At 46.5% G+C, this 25506-nt stretch overlaps 1 protein-coding gene across 1 annotated transcript in view; it reads left to right on the forward strand.

The window, feature by feature from the left end:
- The window catches only part of GNB5 (G protein subunit beta 5), a 64013-nt gene that overhangs the window by 17457 nt on the left and 21050 nt on the right, over positions 1-25506 (forward strand). The window contains exons 2-5 of the mRNA XM_039462854.2: positions 7308-7444; positions 12295-12336; positions 15225-15301; positions 22354-22486. Coding sequence (XP_039318788.1) covers positions 7308-7444; positions 12295-12336; positions 15225-15301; positions 22354-22486 — 389 coding nt within the window. The remainder of the gene's footprint in view (positions 1-7307; positions 7445-12294; positions 12337-15224; positions 15302-22353; positions 22487-25506) is intronic.

The raw sequence follows: 25506 nt of genomic DNA on the forward strand, positions 1-25506 counted from the left end.
GATTCCAGCCAAGTGGCAGCCAAGCCAAGATCCAGGCAGGTTTCTTCACTTCTGATCTAGGCTCTCTAACTCTAACCCATTGATCTGGCTACATCAAAGAGGTATGGGGAGGCTGAGTGCAGTGACTCATTCCCGTAATCCCAGCACTTGGGGAGACTGAGGCAGGTGGATCACTTGAGGCCAGGAGTTCGAGACCAATCTGGGCAACATGGTGAAACCCCATCTCTACTGAAAATACAGAAATTAGCTAGGTGTTGTGGCACATGCCTATAACCCCAGCTGCTTGAGAGGCTGAGGCATGAGAACTGCTTGAACCTGAGATCATGCCACTGCACTCCAGCCTGGGCAACAGAGCAAGTCTCTGTCTCCAAAAAAAGAAAAAGGTATGGGGAATCCAGGGTTGGGATGTCTCCTAAACTAAGAAGGCATTGTCAATGCCTCACCTACTCCTCGATTTTCTAAATAATGACAGCTACCTGCCCACAGGTTCTCCCATTATTGAAGGTATATAAATGTTCTTAGGGATCCAAGTATGTGTGCATGAGGTCCTTAGCCTCTAAGCTCCAGACTCCTCATCTGTAGAAATGGAGATAAAGCCTGTGTCCTCATGCGGTTGTGTAAAGTGCTCAGCCCAGCGCCCGGCACCCAGGAGACACACAATCAATGGTGGATACTGGTAACATATATCAAAAGCCTTAAAAAATATGCCTTCCCTTTGACTCTGCAATTCTGTGAATTGGAATTTATCTAAGGAGATAATACAGTACAAGGGTATCATGGTAGCCCTTGGACAAAGTAAATGTCCACCAGTAGGGGATTGAGACATTATAGCATGTGTATACAGTGGAATGTTATGCAGTCATTAAAAATGATAGATAGGCTAGGTGTGACAGCTCATGCCTATAACCCCACGTCTGTAATCCCCAAGATTTTATGTGGCATGTTGTCTGCTTACACACATATACGTGTCTGCACATACGTGAAGGAAAGGCTGGAAGGGTACACACCAAATAATAAGAATGGTTGGGCTAAACAGAATTATAAGTGACCATATATTTTTATTTTCTGATTACTTTCAATGAATATACATTTACTTCAGCCCCCGGTCGCCATAGCAGCCTGAGTGCACCGCAGCCTGGAATATACATTTACTTCTGCAGTTATATAAAAGGCAATCAAAACAAAACCCTCTCCCTGTTCACAGCCCCTTCTTTTCACTCTCGCATTCTCTGCTATCCTAAACATGATCTCTAGTTTAACAGCTCCTCCATTTCAAAAGCCCCCTTTCTCTCCAGATCACGTCATCTCCAGTCTTCTAGTTCTCGGCTCCTGGTACACCAACTCTAGATTTGCCACTCCTGGCCTGCCAGCTTGCTTGTTAGGCACTTTAATTTGCCTTCCCAGTTGAACCTCAGAACGCTTCCATGGATTGGGTCACTGTCTTCCATTTTCCTAAAAGACAGCAACAAAAGTAGACATTAAGAAGCTAATTTCCCAGCAAGGGGTGGTGGCTCACGCCTGTAATCCCAATACTTTGGGAAGCCGAGGTGGGTGGATCTCCCGCAGTCAGGAGCTCAAGACCAGCCTGGACAACATGGTGTAACCCCACCTCTACTAAAAATACAAGAATTATCCAGGTGTGGTAGCATGGGCCTGGAATCCCAGCTACTCAGGAGGCTGAGATAGGAGCATTTCTTGAATCCAGGAGGCAGAGGTTGCAGTAAGCCAAGATTGTGCCAGTGCACTCTAACCTGGGCAACAGAGCTAGACTCTATTTATGGAAGAAAAAAAAAAAAAAAAAAAGCAGCAGCTAATTTCCCACCTACCCTTTTCCACCCCAACTTTTATTCATCCTTCAAAACCAGGCTTCTGTGACATCACCTCATGCCTGCCAGCAGAGTCAGCCCTGTTCCCCTCTGGCTCTCTGACCATGGGTGACAGCCTGTCAGCCACCATCGCACTGCACTGTAGTTGTTACCTGGGTCCTGACCTGTCTGACCCCTCCAGACTGTGAGCTCAGTAAGAGCAGAAACTGTGTTACTCTTTTACGTACCCAAGTACTTGACACAGTTCTTGGCACACTGGAACCATCATTCAAGCCGCAAACATTTACTGGCCTACACTGCCTCTTGAGTTCCAGCCATGACTTTGGTTCTGATTCCTTGGTCTGGACTGGCATCCAGAATATTCAGCATCTCAAGCTCCAAGGAATCCAGCCGAGCAGGAAGGCCACAGAGGCAGGCACCCTCTGCCCGGACGCAGGAAGCAGAGTATCCAGGGACAGGGAACAGTTTCTAGGCTATTCCAGTCTGACCTTGGAGGGACCACGGAGAAGGGTGGCGCAGCAGATGGTGTGTCTGCTGGAGAGGGGCCTGCCAAAGAAGAGGAGTCTCTTCCCTGGTTTCCCTCCTCTGGTGTTGTCTCCGTCAACGCTGTTCTCCAATGCTGCAGCCACAGATAGTCATGAGAAGGCAGATCTGACCATGCCACACCTCTGATCAGCAGGCTGCTGTCACAGTGGAATAAATGAGTTCTGTCGCGGGTGTATGGTGTCATCACTTGCCCACACCTACCCCTCACTCTGCAATCAAGTTGTTTATTCCACCACGAAAAAATATTGATGTAAAAAATTTTACGTCACTATTATTGTTGGGCCTTTGCTTTTGCCATTTCCTCAGCTTAGAGTACCCACCTAGGACCCCCTCTCATCTAACTCATCTTATCCTTTCGACTGAGCTCAGATCCCACCCCAACAAGCCCAGTTCAGTGCCCCATTCTCTGGGACTGAAGCTTCCTATGTCCATGCATCTAGCTTAGCAAGTCCCTTGTTGTATTGAAATCATCCTTACTGCTTCATCTCTTCCCCTGACTCTGAACTGTAGTGAGGGCAGGAACTGACTCAGATACCTGGGTGGTCCCAGAGGCTGGCACAGACTGAACTGGAATGAACTAGGAAAGAGTTTGAACTGTATCTAAATGGTGTAAGGGTTTGTGCATGCTAAAGACCAAATCCAAGTTGCTCAGGGGACAGGATAAGGCCGGGGGTGGGGGGAAAAAGGAACTTTTTAATAAAAAGGCTGGTGAGCTCCTTGGGTCAGAAAATAGGTCTGAAACCATTTGTGTGTCTCCCGCTCCCAGTGCTAGTGAGTGTGCCCTGTGAAATTGGTGAGTTGCTTGACTGCTGAAGTAGGGATGATGGATTAGGGATAGGGAGAGGTACAGAAAAAGAAGGGAAAGAGGCTTGATGGTTTCATTGACCCACCAAAAACTGCTGCTTAGGATTGCTACAGTTGATTGAAATTTAATAAGTAGGCATTCCATTTATTCCTTCAGTAAATATTACTGGGTGCTCACTGTATGCCAGGCTGGAGAATGTCATAGCCAACCCTTATCAAGTGTTCTCTTCGTGCCAGGCTTGAATAGTTGTCGCCACAACCCCACAAGAGAAGAGAGGTGGCGAGAAAGTACATGATGTGACCGAGGTTATGTAGCTGGTGTGTGGTGGAGCCAGGCTTTGAGGCCAGGGCCTGAAATTTTTTTTTTTTTTTTTTTTTTTTTTTTTTTTTTTTTGAGACGGAGTCTTGCTCTGTTACCAGGGTGGAGTACAGATAATCTCGGCTCACTACAACCTCTGCCTCCTGGGTTCAAGTGATTCTTCCGCCTCAGCCTCCCAAGTAGCTGGGACCACAGGCGCGTGCCACCACGCCCAGCTAATTTTTGTATTTTTAGTAGAGACAGGGTTTCACCATATTGGCCAGGATGGTCTCAATCTCTTGACCTCGTGATCCGCCCACCTCAGCCTCCCAAAGTGCTGGGATTACAGGCATGAGCCACTGTGCCCAGCCCAGGGCCTGAATTCTTAACTGCTTTGCTCTTAAAGCAGTTTTACCTCTAAAGTTTTGCCTCTAAAGAAGATCAGACCAGACAGCACTCATGTCCTCCTGAAGCTACTGGAATTTCTTAATAGGTTGCCATTATATTCTAGCAAATTCTTATTATAGAAACCAGCTGGTTATATTCAACATTAAAAAAAAAAAGTTAAATCCTGGAGGAATGGTCCTCCAGAAGACAAAGGAAAAACCACCTCTGCCCTGAACCAGGCTCCCACAAGTAATACCCACCACATATTCAGCTCATTTCCAGGTCTTTTTTTAAATTTCCTAATATTTAATTTTTAAATTTTTTTATATTCAGTGGATGCAAAATTTGGCAGATAGAAACAGGATAGAGTGGGCTGGCAGTGATCTACATGTGGGAAGAAAAAATGTGGTAAGAAAAAATAATTAATAGTTGGGATCTATTTATATTCTCATTATGTAAGGAGGGCCCTATTTTGGTTGGTTGAATCATCTTTTTTATTAAAAGGGAAATTGTCAAAAAGCTATGGCTATCCTAGTGCTGAATTAGGGGAAGCAGCGATAATATTGATGTAAAATTTCAAAGTAAAATGCTAAATAAAACATGCTCACAACTTTGAGTCGATAGGACCTTATATAAAAGGCCTATAAGAATTTGAAAAATTAAATCTTTTTTTAAACCTTATTTGATGTATTTTGTAAAGAATGTGTCTGTAAAAGACAAATGTGCTATTTGTGGTATTAAATAATGCAGTGTTTTAGCAGAAGCAATGGCATAATAATTGAACATTTGTGTAGCACTTTATAGTTTAGCAAGGGTTTTTTTAGGTTTTTTGTTGTTGGTGGTGGTGTTTTGAGACAGGTTCTGGCTCTGTCACCCAGGCTGGAGTGCAGTGGTTCAATCTCCGCTTACTGCAACCTCTGCCCCCAGGCTTAAGCAGTTCTCCCACCTTGGCCACCCAAGTAGCTGGGATCATAGACGTATGCCACCACACCCAGCCAAGTTTCTGTATTTTTGATAGAGACAAGGTTTTTACCATGTTGCCCAGGCTGGTCTCAGACTTCTGAGCTCCAGCAATCCACCCACCGTGGCCTCCCGAAGTGCTGGAATTACATACGTGAGCCTCTGCACCTGGCCTAGTTTAGCAAGTATTTTTACAGTTTGGGTTTTCACAAAGATTTTTAGCCCATTCTCAACTTTGCTCTTTTAGCACAAAGAAATGAGGCAACTAAAAGGAACTAAAACGTCTTGGAGAAGTGGCTAATTTTAGGATAAGGACAGGTAAAGGACAATGGAAGCTTGGATTGAGAAGTGCTCATGCTGTGAGGGGACATGTCAGAAGGTCACAGGAGCCTGCTTGATGGAGCTCTCCATCATCTGGGACAATTGGAAGATCAAAGTCAATAGTATTAGTAATGCTTGACAACCTCTTGAATAAAGTAAGAACCCATGAGTCCGTGCTGATGTAAGTGAAGGAATAAATAACTGGGAGAGGAGGCAAAACTCCTTAGAAAGTCAACTAATGAATGCAGAGGGAAGGCTGGACTGAGAAACATCACCACTTGCCAGCCATCATCACAATAACTCGTCCAGGCCAGAATTATTAGTCGTTTAAAATAAGGCTGTTGAGGGTTGAGGGGTAACACAATGTTTATGTAGTCTCAGAGTACCTTCCCAACAAGGCACTTTTCATTGCAAAAGATAAAATGGTAACTCTCCAGTGGAGAGACCTGGCAGGTGCCACCTTAACCAGATGGTCCCCGGTGACCCCACCAGCAGTGGGACTCGTGTGCTCAGGCGGGATGCAGTGACATTAGCTCAGCACCACATCTCTGTGTCCCTGCCAAATGAGATTTACCCAAACTAATCTCAAGGAAGTGTCAGACCATATTACAAGAAGGAACCAAATAACTGGAGGCTAAAAAACATGGCAACTGAATGCAACCTATGACCACGATTTTCTTTTGCTAAGAAGGTTATTAGTTGGACAATAGGCAGTATCTCAATAAGTCTGTAGATGAGTGTTGCTTCAGCATTAATATTCTAATTTTGATCATTATGCTCTGGTTATTTAAGAGTTCTTTGTTTTTATGACATGGACACTGAGGCGTTTTGGGGAGGGAAGGATGGGAGGAAAGATTTCCCAGGAAGGGATGCCGCTGTCATAGGACCAGACCACAGAGTCGGCCCCTCTCAGCGTAGGCTTCCTGTTGAAGGGAAATGGGCCATGGCCCCATCAAGCCTCGGCAGCTCCTTGGGAAGACATGAGGGGCAGCTGCCTTGCCTCTTCCCAACCTGGTCCTTTGTCTGTTTGCCTAGGCTGTACCCTCTGACAGTACCCTTTTCCCTCCTCCCCACCTGCCTGGAGAAAGGCCAACCAAGGTAAGGAAGGAGATGTAGATGGAGAGTCCAGAGCTCTGGCTTCTCCTTCTCAACTCCACAGCCATCAACAAGAGAGAAAAGTGGGGCTGGCCATGGGATCCCTGCAGACCTCAGCGTCCTCCCCAGCATGATGAAGGGCCTGGACCAGCTCGTCTTTGTAGCTTTCCAGCCACTTCCTGCAGACTTGTCCCTCGCAGACTCATCAGGCTCAGCCTCTCTACCATCCCCTAGAAAGCTCTCCCTTGGCCTCAGGAAAGAAGTGTAGTCCCAGCCCTGAGAGACTTTGGATCTCTTTTCTGGTATAGGTGGTGCTATGAGTGGGTCATGTGTTCAGACTTTTAGGATGTTGCATTGATCTTTGTGGACACTAAGTTTTTCAGTAAACTCATTGGTGTGCAGTTTGGAGACAGCGTGCTTGGCAGTTCGCTGGTTCATTCTTTCCTGTGGCAGGTGTCACCTGCCATGTCCAGGTCAGTGCTAGGCACAGAGGGGCAGCTAGACACAGGCAGCTCTGAAGCCTCAGGGTATACCTTATAGTCCTGATGGGACAGTTTTGTAAAGTCAGTTTTCCTTGTGATGAGAGAGTGGTAGGCAGGAGAACCAGAAGCCCCAGCCTGGTTCACTGTCAGTTGTATGAACTTGTCTTAGCCAAATAACCTCTGTGAGTCTCAGTTTCCTCACCTGCTAGATGGGCATAGCAGTCTCACTCTGTTGCCTGTCCGGCCCTCCTCTCAGAGCCGGGACCTTAAATGGAAGAATTTTATGTAGTGCTTTACGATATTCAGTCTTGCTGTTAATCCTTCAACATGCATAGATAAAAGTGCTTTGAAAAATATGCAGTCTTAAACACAAAGAGAGAATGGCAATGTTGTCTCTACCGTCTACTGATCTTAAAAGAAGGAGTACTACTAGGATGTAATCGTGATGAATCAGAGAATCACGCTGGGTCTTGTGGAGGAAACCCATGGGGCTGCCTCCCTCTGCGGAGCCCAGGTCTGTGCTGTGCCAGCCGAAAGCCCAGAACCTGGTCTTTAGCGAGGGAACTGACTATGGCCTTGTCCTTCCAGTGCACCAGGTGGCAGAGCGGGTGGAGGCCCTGGGACAGTTTGTCATGAAGACCAGAAGGACCCTCAAAGGCCATGGGAACAAAGTCCTGTGCATGGACTGGTGCAAGGATAAGAGGAGGATTGTGAGCTCGTCACAGGTATGTCGCATCTGCTGCATAACAGGTGAGCCGGTTTTGGATTTTATAGCTAAGGGGGAGGAGAGCTGTCCCTTTCCAAAAGCCCTTTTCTGATCTTTGTGACTTTGCTCATTCTCCAAAGGATGTAACTTAGCATAAAGAATTCTCTTGCATACTGTAGAACTTCACTAATTTGGGTAGATTTGAAGTTCGTAATAGTTGAAACAGTGTAGACTGTATTTAATGTGATGAACCATTCAAAGTAATTTCTTCCTTTGAAAATAATTTCTAAGTCTTATTTGTAAATAAAACCATTTTAAAATACTTGTTTTTTTTTTTTTCCCCCAAATTGAGGGCATAAGATTCCATCAATGACTTTCTTCACTTTAAGGAGTTTAGCAATTCTTATGTCTTAAAGAACAATGTTAAGATATACATCTTGGGCCTGGCACAGTGACTCATGCCTGTAATCCCAGCACTTTGGAAGGCCGAGGTGGGCGGATCACCTGAGGCTGGGAATTCAAGACCAGCCTGAGCAACATGAAGAAACTCCATATCTAGTAATAATACAAAATTAGCCAGGCATGGTGACACATGCCTGTAATCCCAGCTATTTGAGAGGCTGAGGCAGAAGAATTGCTTGAACCTGGAGGCAGAGGTTGCGGTGAGTTGAGATGGCCCCATTGCATTCTAGCCTGAGCAACAAGAGTGAAACTCTGTCTCAAAAAAAAAAAAAAAAAAACCCAAGATACATATCTTGTAAAATAACAATTTTTAAAATCATATCTTTTTTTTTTTTTTTTTAGACAGAGTTTCGCTCTTGTTACCCAAGCTGCAGTGCAATGGCGCGATCTCGGCTCACCGCAACCTCTGCCTCCTGGGTTCAGGCAATTCTGCCTCAGCCTCCTGAGTAGGTGGGATTACAGGCATGCGCCACCATGCCCAGCTGATTTTTTGTATTTTTAATAGAGACGGGGTTTCACCATGTTGACCAGGATGGTCTCGATCTCTTGACCTCGTGGTCCACCCGCCTCGGCCTCCCAAAGTGCTGGGATTACAGGCGTGAGCCACCGCGCCCGGCCCTAAAATCATATCATTTACACAGTTTGTTTTATATCTTATATATTAGTTATCTATCACTCCAAAAAAAAAATCAAAATTTAGCAGTTGAATGGTCTTGCATGGTTTCTGAGAGTCAGGCATCTGGGAGTGCCTCCACTAGCTTATCTGGGCTCAGGTGGTTTGTGAAGTTGTGTGAAGATGCTGGTTGGGGCCATGGTTGTCCGACAGCTGGACTAAGGTGGAGACTGACTTCCAGGGTGCCTTGTTCACATGGCTCTTGGCTGGAGGCCTCAGTTCCTCACCACTGGACTTGCTCACAACATGGTACCTGGCCCCATCCAGAGCAAGTGATCCACAAAAGGGGGCAGAAGCAGAGCCATGCCATATTTCATGACCTGGCCTCGGAGGTGACAATCCATTGCTTTTGTTATATTCTATTGATCACATAGAACAACCCTGATATAAAGAGGAAAGAGACTATATAGAAAAGTGTGACTGTCAAGAGGCTGGAATGATTTGGGACTCCCTTGGAGTCTGGATCTCACAGCTTAGTACTTTTGATGTCTCTTTATGTAACGTGTATTGAACATAAAGCTATAAGCTGAAGTCACATGAGATATTCTGTAGGCTGGTTATGGTGGTTCATGCCTATAACCCCAGAACTTTGGGAGGCCAAGGTGGGAGGATCACTTGAGTCCAGGAGTTCAAGACCATCCTGGGCAATATGGTGAGACCTCATCTCTACAAAAACAGAAATAAAAAATTAGCTGGGCATGGTGGTGTGTGCCTGTAGTGCCAGCTACTTGGGAGTCTGAGGTGGGAGCATCATTTGGGTGTAGGAGGTCAAGGCTGCAGTGACCTGAGATGATGCCACTGCCCTCCAGCCTGGGTAACACAGTGAGACTGTGTCTCAAAAAAAAGAGAGATTCAGCTGGGCATGGTGGCTCATGCCTGTAGTACCAGCACTTTGGGATGCTGAGGCAGAGCGATCACCTGAGGTTAGGAGTTCAAGATCAGCTTGGGCAACATGGCAAACCCCATCTCTACTAAAAATACAAAAATTAGCCAGGCGTGGTGGCAAGTGCCCATAATCCCAGCTACTCACGAGGCTGAGGCAGGAGAATTGCTTGAACCTGGGAGGCAGAGGTTACAATGAGCTGAAATCAAGCCACTGCACTCCAGCCTGGGCAACAGAGTGAGACTCCATCTCAAAAAAAAAAAAAAAAAAAAGAGATATTCTATAAATCATATTTTTTATGATCAACATAGGTTTCTCCCAACCCCTCAGTTTTTCCAAAAGCAGGTTGGTTTAGTTTTTTTTATAACCCTTGTAAAACTGGATATACTCTAGATCAGGCGTCCCCAAACTTTTTACACAGGGGGTCAGTTCACTGACCCTCAGACCGTTGGAGGGCCGCCACATACTGTGCTCCTCTCACTGGCCACCAATGAAAGAGGTGCCCCTTCCTGAAGTGCGGCGGGAGGCCGGATAAATGGCCTCAGGGCCACATGCGGCCCACGGGCCGTAGTTTGGGGACACCTGCTCTAGATAATCCACAAGCTGAAACGTCTGTGTCAGTTTTGTGTTTGACAGGACAAATGTTATTACTGTCCTGGATTACCTACAAATCTAGTATATCACATTGCACTTGCTTTAATTAATTAATTTATCACTTATGTACTCTACCACGTTACAGAAACACTGGACAATAAAACAGATAAAAAGCTTTTACTCCCACCATCCTGTCACACCATTTTTTTTTTCTTTCTCTTTTTCTTTTTCTTTTTTGTTTTCTCAAGATGAGATCTCGCTCTGTCACCCAGGCTAGAGTGCAGCTCACTTCAGCTTTGACCTCCCAGGCTCGAGTGATCTTCCTGCCTCAGCCTCTCAAAGCACTGGGATTATAGATGTGAGCTACCTTGCCCTGCCCATTATTATTATTTTAGAGCACTTTTTTCAAGTGTTTTTCTTTTCAAGAGCTTATTCTTACAAGGTGCTTATCAGGATATCCATGTTGCTCTCTAGCCTTTTGACTTCTTAAATCCTGACAAGGTAAGGCTGTATTGGGTTTTCTGTCACTCACATACTGCTGTTGAGAGGGAGGGCCTTCAGCAGGTCTGGAGATGCCCTGTCCGTCCTGTTCTGCACCAGAGCGGGAAGAGGTGAATGTGGGTGTGGAGAAGAGGCTGGAAAGCAGGAAGTCTCTGGAACAGACGTGGGCTCACCAGTGGCCTTCCCGCGTAGATGCAGGAGACTAATCACCCCTGCCATGTTGGATTAGGGCTTGGGGGGTAGAGGCACATTCTCTTTGGGTATATAGGCCCCTGCACATAAGTCTGTGCTCACTGAGGAGATCACACTTAGTTTAATGAGACCCCAGAGCACACAGTGGGTGACACACACAGGAAGTCCAGAGCACACATGGGGAGACAGGCAGGCAATGAGGTGGAAGAAGCCCCTAACATGGTTGCTGATGTGGGCAGTGCATGGAACCAGTCCCCAGCCGTCAGGGGCTCCAGGTGCGCAGGACCCCATGGTACAGCCGTATGGCCCCACTCCAGTTTCTGCGCTAAGGGCTTACTGAATCCACCCCACACATCGTATGTGGCCGTTTAGGTAGAAATTAGACCAGAAGAATCGGTGTGTTTTGGAATCTCAAAAGCCCCCCGAACCACCAACTTTGACCTTGCTTCAAGGTCTGTCTGCCACACACGGTGTTCACACAGAAATCTTCCATCAGATCATGCAAAGCAAGCGGCTGTGTCACTTCAGATCCGACCTTGCTTCTGCCCTTCAGTGATGTTTTTCATCCTTATCTCTGCCACTTCATTCACCAAAATTTGGCCCCAAATAGCTTGAGTGATTAGAAAATCAAGCCTGCCACAGAGGCTGTAGATTTCCCATCCCTGAAGATCCTGTCGTTTTCCACTGTCTGCCCAGCAACCTGCATGCCACAGTCTGGACAGAGGGCTGCTTTGCAGGGACCAGGGTTCACATAGATTTACCTCTTATGGGTTTTCTTTATGAATAGATGATGCTGTAGTCACAACCCACACCCATGGGAGGCCGAAACCGAGTTACAGTGAAAGGGACAGCATTCTCTCTGGCAGGGCTGGCCCTGCATTTACCCTGGCAGTGAGTGCTGTTTGCTTACTGAACAGCTGCCCACAGGGGTTCCCACCACGATAGGTGCTTATCTTACGTTGTTCTCAGCATAGCTGTGAAATGTCAGAGCTGGAGCTGTGACATCTGTGAGCACCTGAGGAATTAGACTGATCTCAGCCCCACACAGCCCCCTCTGCAGCTGTCCCTGGTGGAGAAATGGACAGAGAATGCGGAGGGGGTTCCTACATGGTGACGCAGGGACCCTGGACTGCAAAGCAAATGGGAGGGAGGACAAAGTGGTGGAGGTGTTGTGGGAGAAGATTTATTATTTACCTGTCAGGTACCTGAAGGGAATGTCAGCTTTGTCTTTCCCCTGTGTAATTTGTTGACATTTAGGGTATGGCGAGTAATGACAGTGTACTAGCAATTTGTGTGTAGTTTATAAATGGTATGAAAAGAGTGTCTGTGTGTTGTTGTCTGCATTTGTGTCTTTCCAAGGAATGTAAGTTTGAGAACTGATCCTTTGGCTCCGCTGGAATGTCCAGCCCCTCTCACACTCACTCCACTTTATTTCATGGATAGGTTAGGGGGCCTTGATTATCCAGATCCTCATTTTGGCTTTCCATTCACACTGCCCTGCTGGACACAGCTTTTATGAGGAATTCTCAGCAGTAATCTGAACTGTTTGCTCTTCTCCCTCCAGGATGGGAAGGTGATCGTATGGGATTCCTTCACCACGAACAAGGTGAGGCATTGTTCCCTGCCACATTAGGCGCTTCAGAATCGCAGCCAGAATCCCAGAATCTGGTCCAGCTGCCTGGCCCTGTCCTGATTTCTCTCCGTGTAACCCTGCAAGCAGTTGCCTCCAGGGATGGACACTCCAAGAAAGCCCATCCATTTTTAAACAGCTCAGCCAGCCCATTGCAGTATTTATTCCCCTGTTGCCCCAAGCGAAGCCTTAGAACCATCATAGGGGCTGCCAAAACTAACATGGGAATGGGCAGAGTACGGAAAACTTGCATCCACATATGCAACTGCATGTATTATTTGTCTTCTGGGTGATAAGAGGCACCAAATTTCTCTATTCTTTCTCCGCTCTGTTTGAGCAGACTCCAGAGCCCTGTGGGAATGAACACATGGAGGGTGGGAAAGATGAGGCTGCACTGGGATTGAGCAGAGCTGCCCAGTGCTGCAGGCTGATCCTTTGCAAGCCTGGGCTGGGTATGCACAGCTCAACTCGGATTTAAATTTTAGCTCTTAACGAAAGATGAAGAACAAAATCTATGTGCAGGTATGCTGGCACACCTGCATTGCATTGGCATTTACAATAAAGAGTTGTGTATTAAAAATGAATTCCTGGCTGGGCGTGGGGGCTCATGCCTGTAATCCCAGCACTTTGGGAGGCCGAGATGGGTGGATCACAAGGTCAGGCATTGGAGACCAGCCTGGCCAACGTGGTGAAACTCTGTCTCTACTGAAAAATATGCAAACAAATTAGCTGGGCATGGTGGCGTGCACCTGTAGTCCCAGCTACTCAGGAGGCTGAGGCAGGAGAATTGCTTGAACCCGAGAGGTGGAGGTTGCAGTGAGCCGAGATCCCACCACTGCGCTCCAGCCTGGATGACAGAAGGAGACTCTGCCCAAATAAATAAATAAATAATTTAAAATAAAAATAAATATGAATTCCTATATTTATTTAGAAAGTAAGTCTTCCTTTATGCCAGGCGTCCCCAGACTTTTTACACAGGGGGCCAGTTCACTGTCCCTCCGACCGTTGGAGGGCTGCCACATACTGTGCTCCTCTCACTGACCACCAATGAAAGAGGTGCCTCTTCCTGAAGTGCGGCGGGGGGCCGGATAAATGGCCTCAGGGGGCCGCATGCGGCCCGCGGGCCGTAGTTTGGGGATGCCTGCTTTATGCTATGTAAAAACATGAGACCTGTCTCTGTCACAAAGTGAACAGCAACCGTATTCTGCATTGTTGAATGTGTTTAGTCAGTGTCGTGGGAAGCAGCTGGTACATGACCTGGTCAAGTGAGGGGCCAAAACCATTTTGTAGAGTCGAGTCCCTAATGGTCAGTCCCCTGGAGAATAATAAAAGTGACAAGTTAACCATTTGCACAGGGCTTTGCTATCAGCACCTAGCTCCTTGGAAGCCTCCGTCTCTCCCAGTACTTCCCAGCATCTTCTGGACTATGCGGGGGTGTAGTTGCTTCTTTTTACACCTTATCATGGCATAGAGCACAGACTGGTTTCTGGAGAGCCAGGGGTGCCCCTTGTGGCCTGTGGCAGGGAATTACTTGTGAGGAAAGGGGCCTGGGATACTCTTTGCCAAAAGTGACTACCTCAGCTCGTTCTCTGGAGCGCTGTAGATTATTCTTGGCCTCTGAAAGCCTACAAGACTGTTACTGACAATAGGATTTGGGCAAACAGTATTGGGGCCTGTGTTTCCCCACAAAAACATGTATAATTATATCTGAAAAGAAGACCGGCACTTGGATGTACATTGGAAGCATTAAACACTAAGCGCATCCATCCCTGGCTGCTGGCTGGCTGAGTCACCCCATCCTCCTGCCTGCAGATATGCAAACAACAAAGCCATGTTTCCCACACTTCTGAGCCTGAGGTCTTATTCCCACAGGAGACATGGACTCTGGTCCTGGTTCCACCACTAGCAAGATGTGCAGCCTCATGCAGGCCAGCCACTTGCGCCACGGTGGTTCTCATGCTTCCTTTGTGAAGCCAGGAGCCAGGGACTGTCATGCTTAGTTCTTAATGTTTCCAGTTTACCAGTTCCCATTTATCCGTGAGCACAACCCAAGATTACCCTCCCCTTCCCCCGCCCATTCATACCTTCCCTGGGATGGTTTAGGACCCATGGTAGACACAGGCTCTTGAAGACTCACAAGTAAATGAACTGACAGTACCTGTATAAAGTCATTCCAGAGTATATTTTGAAAATGGAAATCAGAGTAAACAAGGAAAAGTATATATCAGAAAGGAGATTTGGGCATACCTTCCAAAGAAAAGGGGCCCTTTTAAGCAGAAGAACAAAGGGAGTATAACATTAAGAAGGAAGTAAAACGTGAATGGTTTTTTGGTTTTGTTTTGCTTTTGCTAGGTGAGCTTTTTAACTTTTAGAATATGTGACATAAAGTTGATTATGAGAGTCCCCTCAGAAGTCTTGAGACTATCTTTACCCTACACCACTTCCCTTTGAAATTATAATGTAATTCAGTGGGAATCGGATTATTTTATTTTCTAATATTTAAACATTAAGATTTTTGTGGTCAGGCACGCTAGGTTCATTCCTGTAATCCCAGCACTTTGGGAGGCCTAGGCGAGTGGATCACTTGAGGTCAGGAGTTTGAGAGCAGCCTGGCCAACATGGTGAAACCCCGTCTCTACTGAAAAAATACAAAACTTAGCTGGGCATGGTGGCACGCGTCTATAACCCCAGCTACTCGGGAGGCTGAGGCAGGAGAATTGCTTGAACCCGGGAAGTGGATGTTGGAGTGAGTTGAGATGGCGCCACTGTACTCCAGAATGGGCAACGGAGCAAGGCTGTGTCTCAAAAAAAGAAAAAGATTTTTGTATGGAAGTGCTGGTTGTTCACTCTGTGCTGTCTTTCAGGAGCACGCGGTCACTATGCCCTGCACGTGGGTGATGGCATGTGCTTATGCCCCGTCGGGATGTGCCATTGCTTGTGGGTAAGTTGGAGCCACAGCAGCTTTTCAGATTTTGTGTTAACCATAAAATACTGTTCCCTTGGCAAAAACAAGTAAACAAGAACTCACAGTTTTTGTTTTTTACTTGTTAAGCAGTATGCTAAATACTTCCCTGAACTTGGTCAAAGAAGAAACCATAAGCCAGCACAGTGGTGCCCACTTTTAATCCCAGCCACTTGGGAGGCTGAGGTGGGCGGCTCCCTTGAGCCCGGGCGTTCAAGTCCAGCCTGGCAACATAGCAAGACCCCATCTCTTAAAAAAAAAAAAAAAACATAAACTCTCTTTCATAATTATTTTCACCACAAGTTGTCAGTAGTTACGTTTCAAGCCTATCTCCTGCTCTCTCAAATGCTTTTGACAGAGCTATAAACTTTAAAAACAGTTTTGGAAAGCAAGTTGGTAATGTCTATCAGAAGCCTTGAAAAGCTGATAGCCTTTCATCTGGTGACTCCACATCCAGCAACTCATTTGAAGAGAACGATCCAAAACATAGAAAAGCCATATGGACAAAGATATTAATTGTAGTATTTTTTTAAAAAAGCAAAAAATGCCAGGAATGGTGCTGTCATTTGTTATCCCAGGACTTTGGGATGCAGAGGCAGGAGGATCACTTAAGCCCAGGAGTTTGAGACCAGCCTGGGCAATGTAGTAATATCTTGTCTCTACAAAAAAAAAAAAAAGTTTATAATTAGCTGCATGTGGTGGTATGCACCCGTAGTTCTAGCTGTTCTGGAAGCTGAGGTGGGAGAACTGCTTGAGCCTGGGAGGTTGAGGCTGCAGTGAGCTGTGATCATGCTGCTGCACTCCAGCCTGGGTGACAGAGTGAGACCCTGTCTCAAAAATAAAAGCAAAAAAAAAAAAGAAACAAAAACAACATTCCCATCAAAGAAAACTTAAGTGAATTGTGGTATTTGAACACATGCACACGAATGTTCATTGCAGCACTGTTTACAATAGCAAAGACCTGGAACCAACCCAAATCCCCAACGATGATAGACTGGATAGGGAAAATGTGGTACATATACACCATGGAATATTACGCAGCCATCAAAAATGATGAGTTCACGTCCTTTGTAGGGACATGGATGAACCTGGAAACCATCATTCTCAGCAAACTGACACAAGAGCAGAAAATCAAGCACCGCATATTCTCACTCATAGGCGGGTGTTGAACAATGAGAACACATGGACACAGGGAGGGGAGCACTACACACTGGGGTCCTTTGGGGGGAAATGGGGGAGGGACGGGGGGGTGGGGAGGTGGGAAGAGATAGCATGGGGAGAAATGACAGATACAGGTGAGGGGACGGAAGGCAGCAAACCACACTGCCATGTGTGTACCTATGCAACAATCTTGCATGTTTTTCACATGTACCCCAAAACCTAAAATGCAATAAAAAAAAAGAGAAATGAATGGAATATCATACAGCCATTAAAAAGGAAAACGCCCAGGCCGGGCACGGTGGCTCAAGCCTGTAATCCCAGCACTTTGGGAGGCCGAGGCAGGTGGATCACGAGGTCAAGAGATCGAGACCATCCTGGTCAACATGGTGAAACCCCGTCTCTACTAAAAATACAAAAAATTAGCTGGGCATGGTGGCGCGTGCCTGTAATCCCAGCTACTCAGGAGGCTGAGGCAGGAGAATTGCCTGAACCCAGGAGGCGGAGGTTGCGGTGAGCCGAGATCGCGCCATTGCACTCCAGCCTGGGTAACAAGAGTGAAACTCCGTCTCAAAAAAAAAAAAAAAAAAAAAAAGGAAAACGCCCAATTATGCTATGTGAAAAAGTCATTAAGATTACTAGGAAGAGTGTGCCTTATTCTCTATTCTCCTGGAGCTCAGTATAACAGGGTTGACAATGAGAACTGAAATCAACATAATTCCCTCTGTGTTGAATAATTCTGAGACCATTCAAAATATTTCTGCCACCAGCCATGTTTTAAAAAGGCACATTATAAAGGTTGGGAGGAACTATACCAAATAAAATAGTAGTTCTTTCTGAATGATAGGACTATGGGAATTTTTCTCTTTATAATCAGCAAGAAAGAATTTTATTTTAAAGAGGAAAAGCTGGAGTCTCCAAGCAAACATTTTGGAGCCCTCTCTAGCTAGTCACAGCAACCATCTTCTCCAGTGTCCCCTCCCTTTGGGTGGCTGCCTTGAGGACATATTCTCACTCTCCTTCCAGTGACCAAGACCACATGTCCCTTTGGAGCCCATTTTCACATACGTGTATTTTACTTTTTTCTTTTTTGAGATGGAGTATCATTCTGTTGCCTAGGCTGGAGTGCAGTGATACAATCTTGGCACACGGCAGTCTCTGCCCCATTGGTTCAAGCAGTTCTCCTGCCTCAGCCTCCTGAGTAGCTGAGACTACAGGCATGTACCACATGACTGGCTGAGTTTTTTTTTTTTTAGTAGAGAGGGGGTTTTGCTATGTTGGCCAGGGTAATCTCAAGCTCCTCACCTCAAGTGATCCACCCACCTTGGCCTCCCAAAGTGCTGGGATTGCATGTGTGAGCCATAACACCTGGCCCATATTTTTTAATTTGTAAAATAGCTCAAAAGTGGGTTGTGTCACCACTTTACAGACAGATGCCAATATTTATATAAAATTTATTACCATATACTTCCTAAAAGGATAAGAGGTGCTATAATAATAGACAGATACATATGTATATAAACATGCATATTTGTGTGTGTGTGTGTGTGTGTCTATTTATTTATTTAGAGAAAGCAGGCAAGGGAGAAATAGGCCATAATTATAAGGTTGGTGGAAAGGAGTTTAGCCAACTACAGTTAGAAGGCACAGTTCCAGCACTGCCCCTTTCTGGCTACAAATTTGTGGGTCCCCACAACCTCAGGAATTCACTAGAGCTCCCCAAACTCATGAAAGTACTTACTACCATAGTTTTATTACAGTGGAAAGATACAAATTAGAAACAGCCAAAGGAAGAGACCCATGGGGCAGAAACCAGGAGGCATCTAGACACAGAGCTGCCAGTCATCGCCTCCCTGGAGCAGTGAGTGACGGCGCTGTTCCCCCCAGCCATGGTGTGTGACAATACATGCAGAGTATTGCCAGCTGGGGAAGCTCCCCTGAGCCTTAGGTGTCCAGAGGTTTTACTGAGGGCTTGGCCACACACTGCCTGCGTGGTTCACCTTTATTCTCCAGTCTCGCTAGAAGTTCAGCGAATACCTTTAGTCTCAAGTTCCTCTGGACATCAGACCTGTTATGACGCATCCCAAAGCCCCCATCATAAATCACATTATTAAAGTGGTAGCCAAAGCCCCCAAGCAAACCAAGCCACTCTTACCAGGCAGGACATTCTAGCGGCCCAGAGATCACTTCCAAGTAGTTGAGGGCAAAGCCAGACCTCTGTTGCCGTCACTTCTTCACTACTCAGTAGGAATCGTAAGTTCTCCACATTTGTTTAAATCCTAAGGTAATATATTTCTAATTGGGCACTAATTGTAGCAGATGCATGGAGCTGGATGTGTTACATAATCCCTTAGTGTCCAATATTGAAATATTAGATATCTAGTTCTAAATTACAGAAGGAATATGTTGGGTAGCCCTTCTGTAGTATATAGTGAATATGATGACAGTGAACAGTGTCCTCAGCAGTAGTTTAGGAAATGATACTGTGGCATCTTATTTTTACCCTCACTAAATAGGATGCAGCAGCAGAATTCCCATGAGGGCAGGGGGATGGAAGGAAGACAGCATTCTTACCAGGCCCAGGTAGATAGCTTCCTGGTGACTTGTCTTGGTGCAGAAACGGAGTTCAGAGTGGAGGGATGGCTGGAGCCCTGATCTTGTCATCTCTGTTTCCCACCCTGGCATGCGGGAGGTGGTAGCACCTTCCCCGTCTACCTCACTGGCTGTTATGAGAGCCAGAGTAAAGGAAGTTCAAGGTATGAACATTGTGAAGGCATTTTTTTTTTTTTAAGACGAAGTCGTGCTCTGTCACTCAGGCTGGAGTGCAGTGGCGCGACCTCAGCTCACTGCAACCTCCATCCCCTGGGTTCGAGCAATTCTCCTGCCTCAGCCTCCTGAGTAGCTGGGACCACAGGTGCACACCACCATGCCCAGCTAATTTTTTGTTTTTTAATAGAGATGGGGTTTCACTGTGTTAGCCAGGGTGGTCTCAATCGCCTGCCCTCGTGATCTGCCCGCCTCAGCCTCCCAAAGTGTTAAGATTACAGGTGTGAGCCACTGCGCCTGACATGCGAAGGCGTTTTTCAAAATATGGGGGTCCAGTGGATGAGACAGCATCAAAAACTGAACTGGGGCTGACTCCTCATCGCAGGTAAAAGCACTGTCTCCCCTTACCAGACCTTTCCCAAAACTGCTAAAAGCAACTGTGAATAATCTGAGTATCTAGTGGTAAGTGTGACATAATGTTTCCCAACCTTGACTATGTGACATCCCTGCAACTGTCTTATCACACAGACCCACACCAATGCCACATTCTTTAAATGTCATCGTAGGTAATAATGGGGATTTTTTTTTTTTTTTTTTTTTTTTTTTTTGAGACGGAGTTTCGCTCTTGTTATCCAGGCTGGAGTGCAATGGCGCGATCTCGGCTCACCGCAACCTCCGCCTCCTGGGCTCAGGCAATTCTCCTGCCTCAGCCTCCTGAGTAGCTGGGATTACAGGCACGTGCCACCATGCCCAGCTAATTTTTTTTTTGTGTATTTTTAGTAGAGACGGGGTTTCACCATGTTGACCAGGATGGTCTCGATCTCTCGACCTTGTGATCCACCCGCCTCGGCCTCCCAAAGTGCTGGGATTACAGGCTTGAGCCACCGCGCCCGGCCGGGGGATATTTTTTATCTCAGTGTACCTGGCTCCTGGACTCTCTCTCTCAGTGTTTCCAAACTTGAAAGCTAACCCAAATGGTATTGGCACAATCCCCTTACCCTCAAAAATGTCTCAATTGATTATATATACAAGTATTTCTTATTTAAGAGCCATATCCCCAAGAAGCTTTTCTCCAGGTATCGCACAAGCTCCTGTGTGCAAGGCACTGGGCCAGGTGTCGTAACAGATTTAGAGATGAATACGTAACCAAGATCACAACATTAGTTAGGTACTAAAGCAGAGATTCAACACTGGATGCATCACCCTGCAAAACCTTCTTGCTTCTCATAGCAATGCAGATAGCCCTAAGTAATAAGTATCTCAACACAGAAATTACTCAGGATGGGGAGGACATATCCCAGCTCAGGGGTCAGGGAGGATCGTAGTCCATGGCATGCTTGGCCCTTACCACAGCCTAAGTGCAAATTATTCTCTTCTACATATTCTTTTGTTTGTTTGTTTTGTTTTGTTTTGAGATAAAGAGTCTTACTCTGTCACCCTGGGGTGCGGTGGTGCCATCTCGACTCACTGCAACCTCTGCCTCCCGGGTTCAAGTGATTCTCCTGCCTCATCCCCCCAAGTAGCTAGGATTTCAGGTGCATGCCACCACACATGGCTAATTTTTGTATTTTTAATAGAGAAGGGGTTTCGCCATGTTGGCCAGGCTGGTCTTGAACTCCCAACCTCAGGTGATCTGTCCACCTTGGGCTCCCAAAGTGCTGAGATTACAGGCGTGAGCTACCATGCCCGGCCTCCTCCACACATTCTATAAACAAGTTTCACAAAGCTGAATTCCAGTAAGAAACTACCCAAGAACACACCTCTGTACCTCCCAAGCAACTGGAAAAGCAAAAGGAACCCTTGGCTTTCCCATTGCCCCAGAAAAAAGTGACCCCATCTTAAATATTATTGCCTACAAAAAAAAAGCAGGGCACCTTAGGGTAAGGTGGACGTTAGGTCTTTGACAGGAAAAGAATAAAGTAAGCCTAGGATATTTTCTTGTTCCTATATGTATATGTGTGTATATATATATATATATATATATGTGTGTGTGTGTGTGTATAAAAAACAAGAGCTGGCTTGAAGAAGCCCCAGATTTGGGGTAATTTTAACATCAAATGTAGTAATGATAATAATGGATCATGATACAGTTAAGAAGAAAACCAAACTGTTGGGTGCACAGTGATGCTGGGGAGGAGGACTCTTCATTATAGAGAAAGACCAACTAATAAATATGGAAGACACTATCCAAAGTTATCAAAATAAATTACCCTTTTGCACCCCTAAATATTTCACCAATCTTGAAAGAGACGTGACAAGCTTTCTGACATGAAGCAATAAGAAAGAAGTATACAGTAGCACCTTGAAATTCTTATTGCCACAATGTTCTTGAATCTAACCATTAAGAAACCATCTGACAAATCCAGCATATGTGACATTCTATAAACTGCACACCTAAGATTTCCTATCATGAACAACAAACAGTAGGTAGAGTCTGTTCGAGATTAAAAGATCTTAAAAAGACGTAACAACTGAATGCAATGTGTGAGCCTTGGTAGGTCCCTGGATCCTGGGGACAGTCGGGGAAGATTGAGTATGACTGGCTTATTAGATAATGTTATGGAGGTTTTGTTCTTTTTCTCAAATATGATAACAATGTGGTAGATAGATAGGAGAATGTTCTTATTTTTAGGAGATGTAAATTTGCAAATGGAAGTATTTAGAAGAAAAACGTCGTATCTGCAGTTTGCAGTCAAATGACTCAGAATTTGCTCCTGTAGATATAACAAAATGTTAAGTCTGTGAATGTAGGGGAAGGGATCTGGGTCTTCAGTATACTATTCTTCTCAGTTTTACAGTAGGTTTGAAAATCTTCAAACTGGTCTGGCATAGTGGCTCACACCTATAATCCCAGCACTTTGGGAAGCCAAGGGAGGATTTCCTGAGGCTTAAGAGTTCAAAACCAACCTGGCCAACATAGCGAGACCCTGTCTCTATTAAAAAAAAAAAAAAGGGGAAAGAAAATCTTCAAAGTAAAAGTTGGAGGAAAGGTAACAATATATGATACTGCTAAAGAAAATATGTTGAAAAGTTTATGTGACTGGGAAAGCAGACACATGTTCGGTTACTCTGCATTAATCTTTGGTACTTCTTTCTTTCCATCCTAGTGGTTTGGATAATAAGTGTTCTGTGTACCCCTTGACGTTTGATAAAAATGAAAACATGGCTGCCAAAAAGAAGTCTGTTGCTATGCACACCAACTACCTGTCAGCCTGCAGCTTCACCAACTCTGACATGCAGGTAAACAGGCAGTCCCCGGTGTAGGCCAGCCTGCCCAGGAGCACTAAAGAGGAGCTGAGAGGAGGGGAAGGTTTCGGCATCTCTCTGAACAAGATGGGTATGCTCCAGTAGTTTGCTCTAAGAGGAAGCTCCTGGTGTTTCTCATTAGCTATTATCATTTTTAATAACATGAGAAAGTTGGGGGGGCTAGTGATTGTTGAAAGAGTTGGGATAAACTGCATGCCATATTGAAAATCCTCTTCCGATTGACTTGTCGAGGGTGGGAGTGGAGCAGGGAATCCCCTGGGGTGGAGGCAGTTACTGTGTCCTGGTCTGAGTGCTAACCTGTGTAAAGCTTCACTGAGCTGTTGGGCTTCAGAGCTGTGCGCTGCATGCATCTCACTTTACAGTCCTGTTTAAACAAATGCAGAAAGAAAGTGCTTCACCATGTTAAATCTTTGCTCTACTTCGAATACACTACAGTGAAAACAACACAGATTTCTTTAGCAAGTGGTGAAAGCACCGCATCGTTTATTTATTCACACTTACTCAGCAAACCTTCTCAGTACCCACCACCCACGTTGCCAGATACCACATTGCCTAAAGCTCAGGCTTGGCCCTCAGGGACCTTCATGGAAACCAATAATGGTTGGACAGTGGGGGAACTGGGGAGCTCAGAGCAGGAGGGGTTCGTCACAGACTTGCTGCTCTCAGTGAAGAGGGACCACTGCCACTCCAGGTGGCCACAGAGTGTGAGGGAGCACAGTGGAAGGCAGGCAGCCCTAGAGGTAGGTGGGACCGGGTCTCAGGGCTCCCTGACTTCCTGAGCCAGACCCTGTAGGTGGCGGGAGCCCTTGCAGGGGTGAGTTTGATTTGAGTTTGTTTGAAGGAGGGGAATGTCTGAGTCAGATTAAAGCCTTCGGTGGTTTACTCTGGCTTTAGTGGATTGATGTCAGGAGGGATGGGAAGGTTAGAGGCAGGGAAGTCACGTGGCTGGATAATTGTTCAGTTGCTGACAGGAGGGATGTTGGGACTTGCAGCATCGCCATTATGCACCTGTTGTTTACATTTATTATTTGAGCCTAACCAGGAATCCTGCAGACCTGTTCAGCAGGGGGCGCTGTGGCCACTGGCTGGCTGCAGTGGCCAAAATCAGATGTCTTTGGGCTTGAGGAGAACCAAGGCAACAGAGGACGTTTAGACTGGATGAAGGCAGGCTCAGGCGGGCATCTGAAGCCCCTCTGTGCAGACCCATCAGCCTTGCTCTGTGTTGCCACGGGGCAGGGCTGGGGATGAAAGGGGTAACCTGTAGGTTAGAAATTGCTTTCTTTTTCAACAAGCAGCTTAGCCAGAGATAGAGGGAAGTCACAGCTGGCTACCTCGGTGGGGACGTGGCCTGTGAGGCAAAGGGGATAAAGGGTGGCTCCGGAGGCAGACAGCAGGATTGGATATTAGTTGGATGTATGCAGGCCTCCTGAGGGAAGTCAAGGCTGGAAGAGGTCCTATGACAGCCAGTGGGTGCAACGCCAGTGCGGGAGCAAATTCCTCTCCTTTTAATTTGTTCCTTAACTACAGAGAAAGAAAAAAATAATACTTTTTTTTTTTTTGAGACGGAGTTTCGCTCTTGTTACCCAGGCTGGAGTGCAATGGTGCGATCTCGGCTCACCGCAACCTCTGCCTCCTGGGCTCAGGCAATTCTCCTGCCTCAGCCTCCTGAGTAGCTGGGATTACAGGCACGCGCCACCATGCCCAGCTAATTTTTTGTAATCAACATGGTGAAACGTTGTTTTTTTGAGACCGAGTCTCACTCTGTTGCCCAGGCTGGAGTGCAATGGTGTGATCTCGGCTCACTGCAAGCTCTGCCTCCTGGGTTCAAGCAATTCTCATGCCTTAACCTCCCAAGTAGCTGGGACTACAGGCGGGTGCCACCAGGCTCGGCTAATTTTTGTATTTTTGGTAAAGATGGAGTTTCACCATGTTGGCCAGGATCATCTTGAACTCCTCACTTCAGGTAATCCGCTCACCTTGGCCTCCCAAAGTACTGGGGAAAAAATGAGATTCTTTAGTGCAAGGCCTAACATATAAGAGAGAGGGGAAGAGAAAGGGAAAGGGGGCAAAGGGAGAGGGGAGAGAGCCCATCAGCAGCTGGAAATTGAAGGTGTGGTATGGTCAGTGGAGGCATTGCGTGCTAGCTGCGTAAGGCCTGATTCCTCTTTTCTTTTCTCAGCCGTCAGTAATCACCCACAAAGGGCTCTCTTGTGGACACTTACACTGCAAGAGCCACTTCCTCCACAGTCTTATCACCTCACCCAGGCCCTGCGGAGCAGCCAGAAGGCGGGGAGTAGGGAGGCTCTGTTCTCAGAGCCTCTCCCTTGCAGGTCCACTCCATCACTGTCAGTACCCAGCTGGCTCCGGGACTCTGTGATGCTGTCCCTTAGGCCTATGAGGGCCCCAAACCCTGAGCCCTCACTGCCTTTCTCCCAATCCGAGGAAAGGTATGATCAGCCAGCGCCCGGGACTCACACACCCTGGCAGTGACAAAAAGCAAAACTCCAGCCTTGCCCCCATGTCTTCCCCCGGGAACCCCTGTGTGCCTGTACTCTGTGACCAGCCTTTGTACTTGTAAGCTATCCAGAGGCTCTTTGGGCCTCTGCCAGAGTTTCCAAAAAATATATGTTTGCTCTTCTCATTTTCCTGCCCAGAAGCTTCTAGAGTGCCCTCGGCTTCAGACTGAGTCCCCACCTGCGAACGGGCTCACCTTTCATTTAGTGCTGACAGGCTCCCTGGAGTGCCTCCCTCTCCTTCCCTTCCTTCACCTGACCAGCTCTCCCTCTTCCTTGAAGACCAACTCAGATGTCACCACACTGGGTCTGGGACCCTCCTGTGTGCTCACCTGGATCCCAGCACTTCTCATCCTATTGTAATTGATCCTTGTCCACTGGTGATGTCAGCTCCCCAAGCGAACATCAGAAACATTTGCAACCGAGCAAAGCTAAGATTATCTGACCTGCTGCAGTAAGGGAGAAGCTCAACTTGGCAGA

This window comes from Saimiri boliviensis, chromosome 2 (assembly GCF_048565385.1).
Source record: "Saimiri boliviensis isolate mSaiBol1 chromosome 2, mSaiBol1.pri, whole genome shotgun sequence".
NCBI lineage: Eukaryota > Metazoa > Chordata > Mammalia > Primates > Cebidae > Saimiri > Saimiri boliviensis.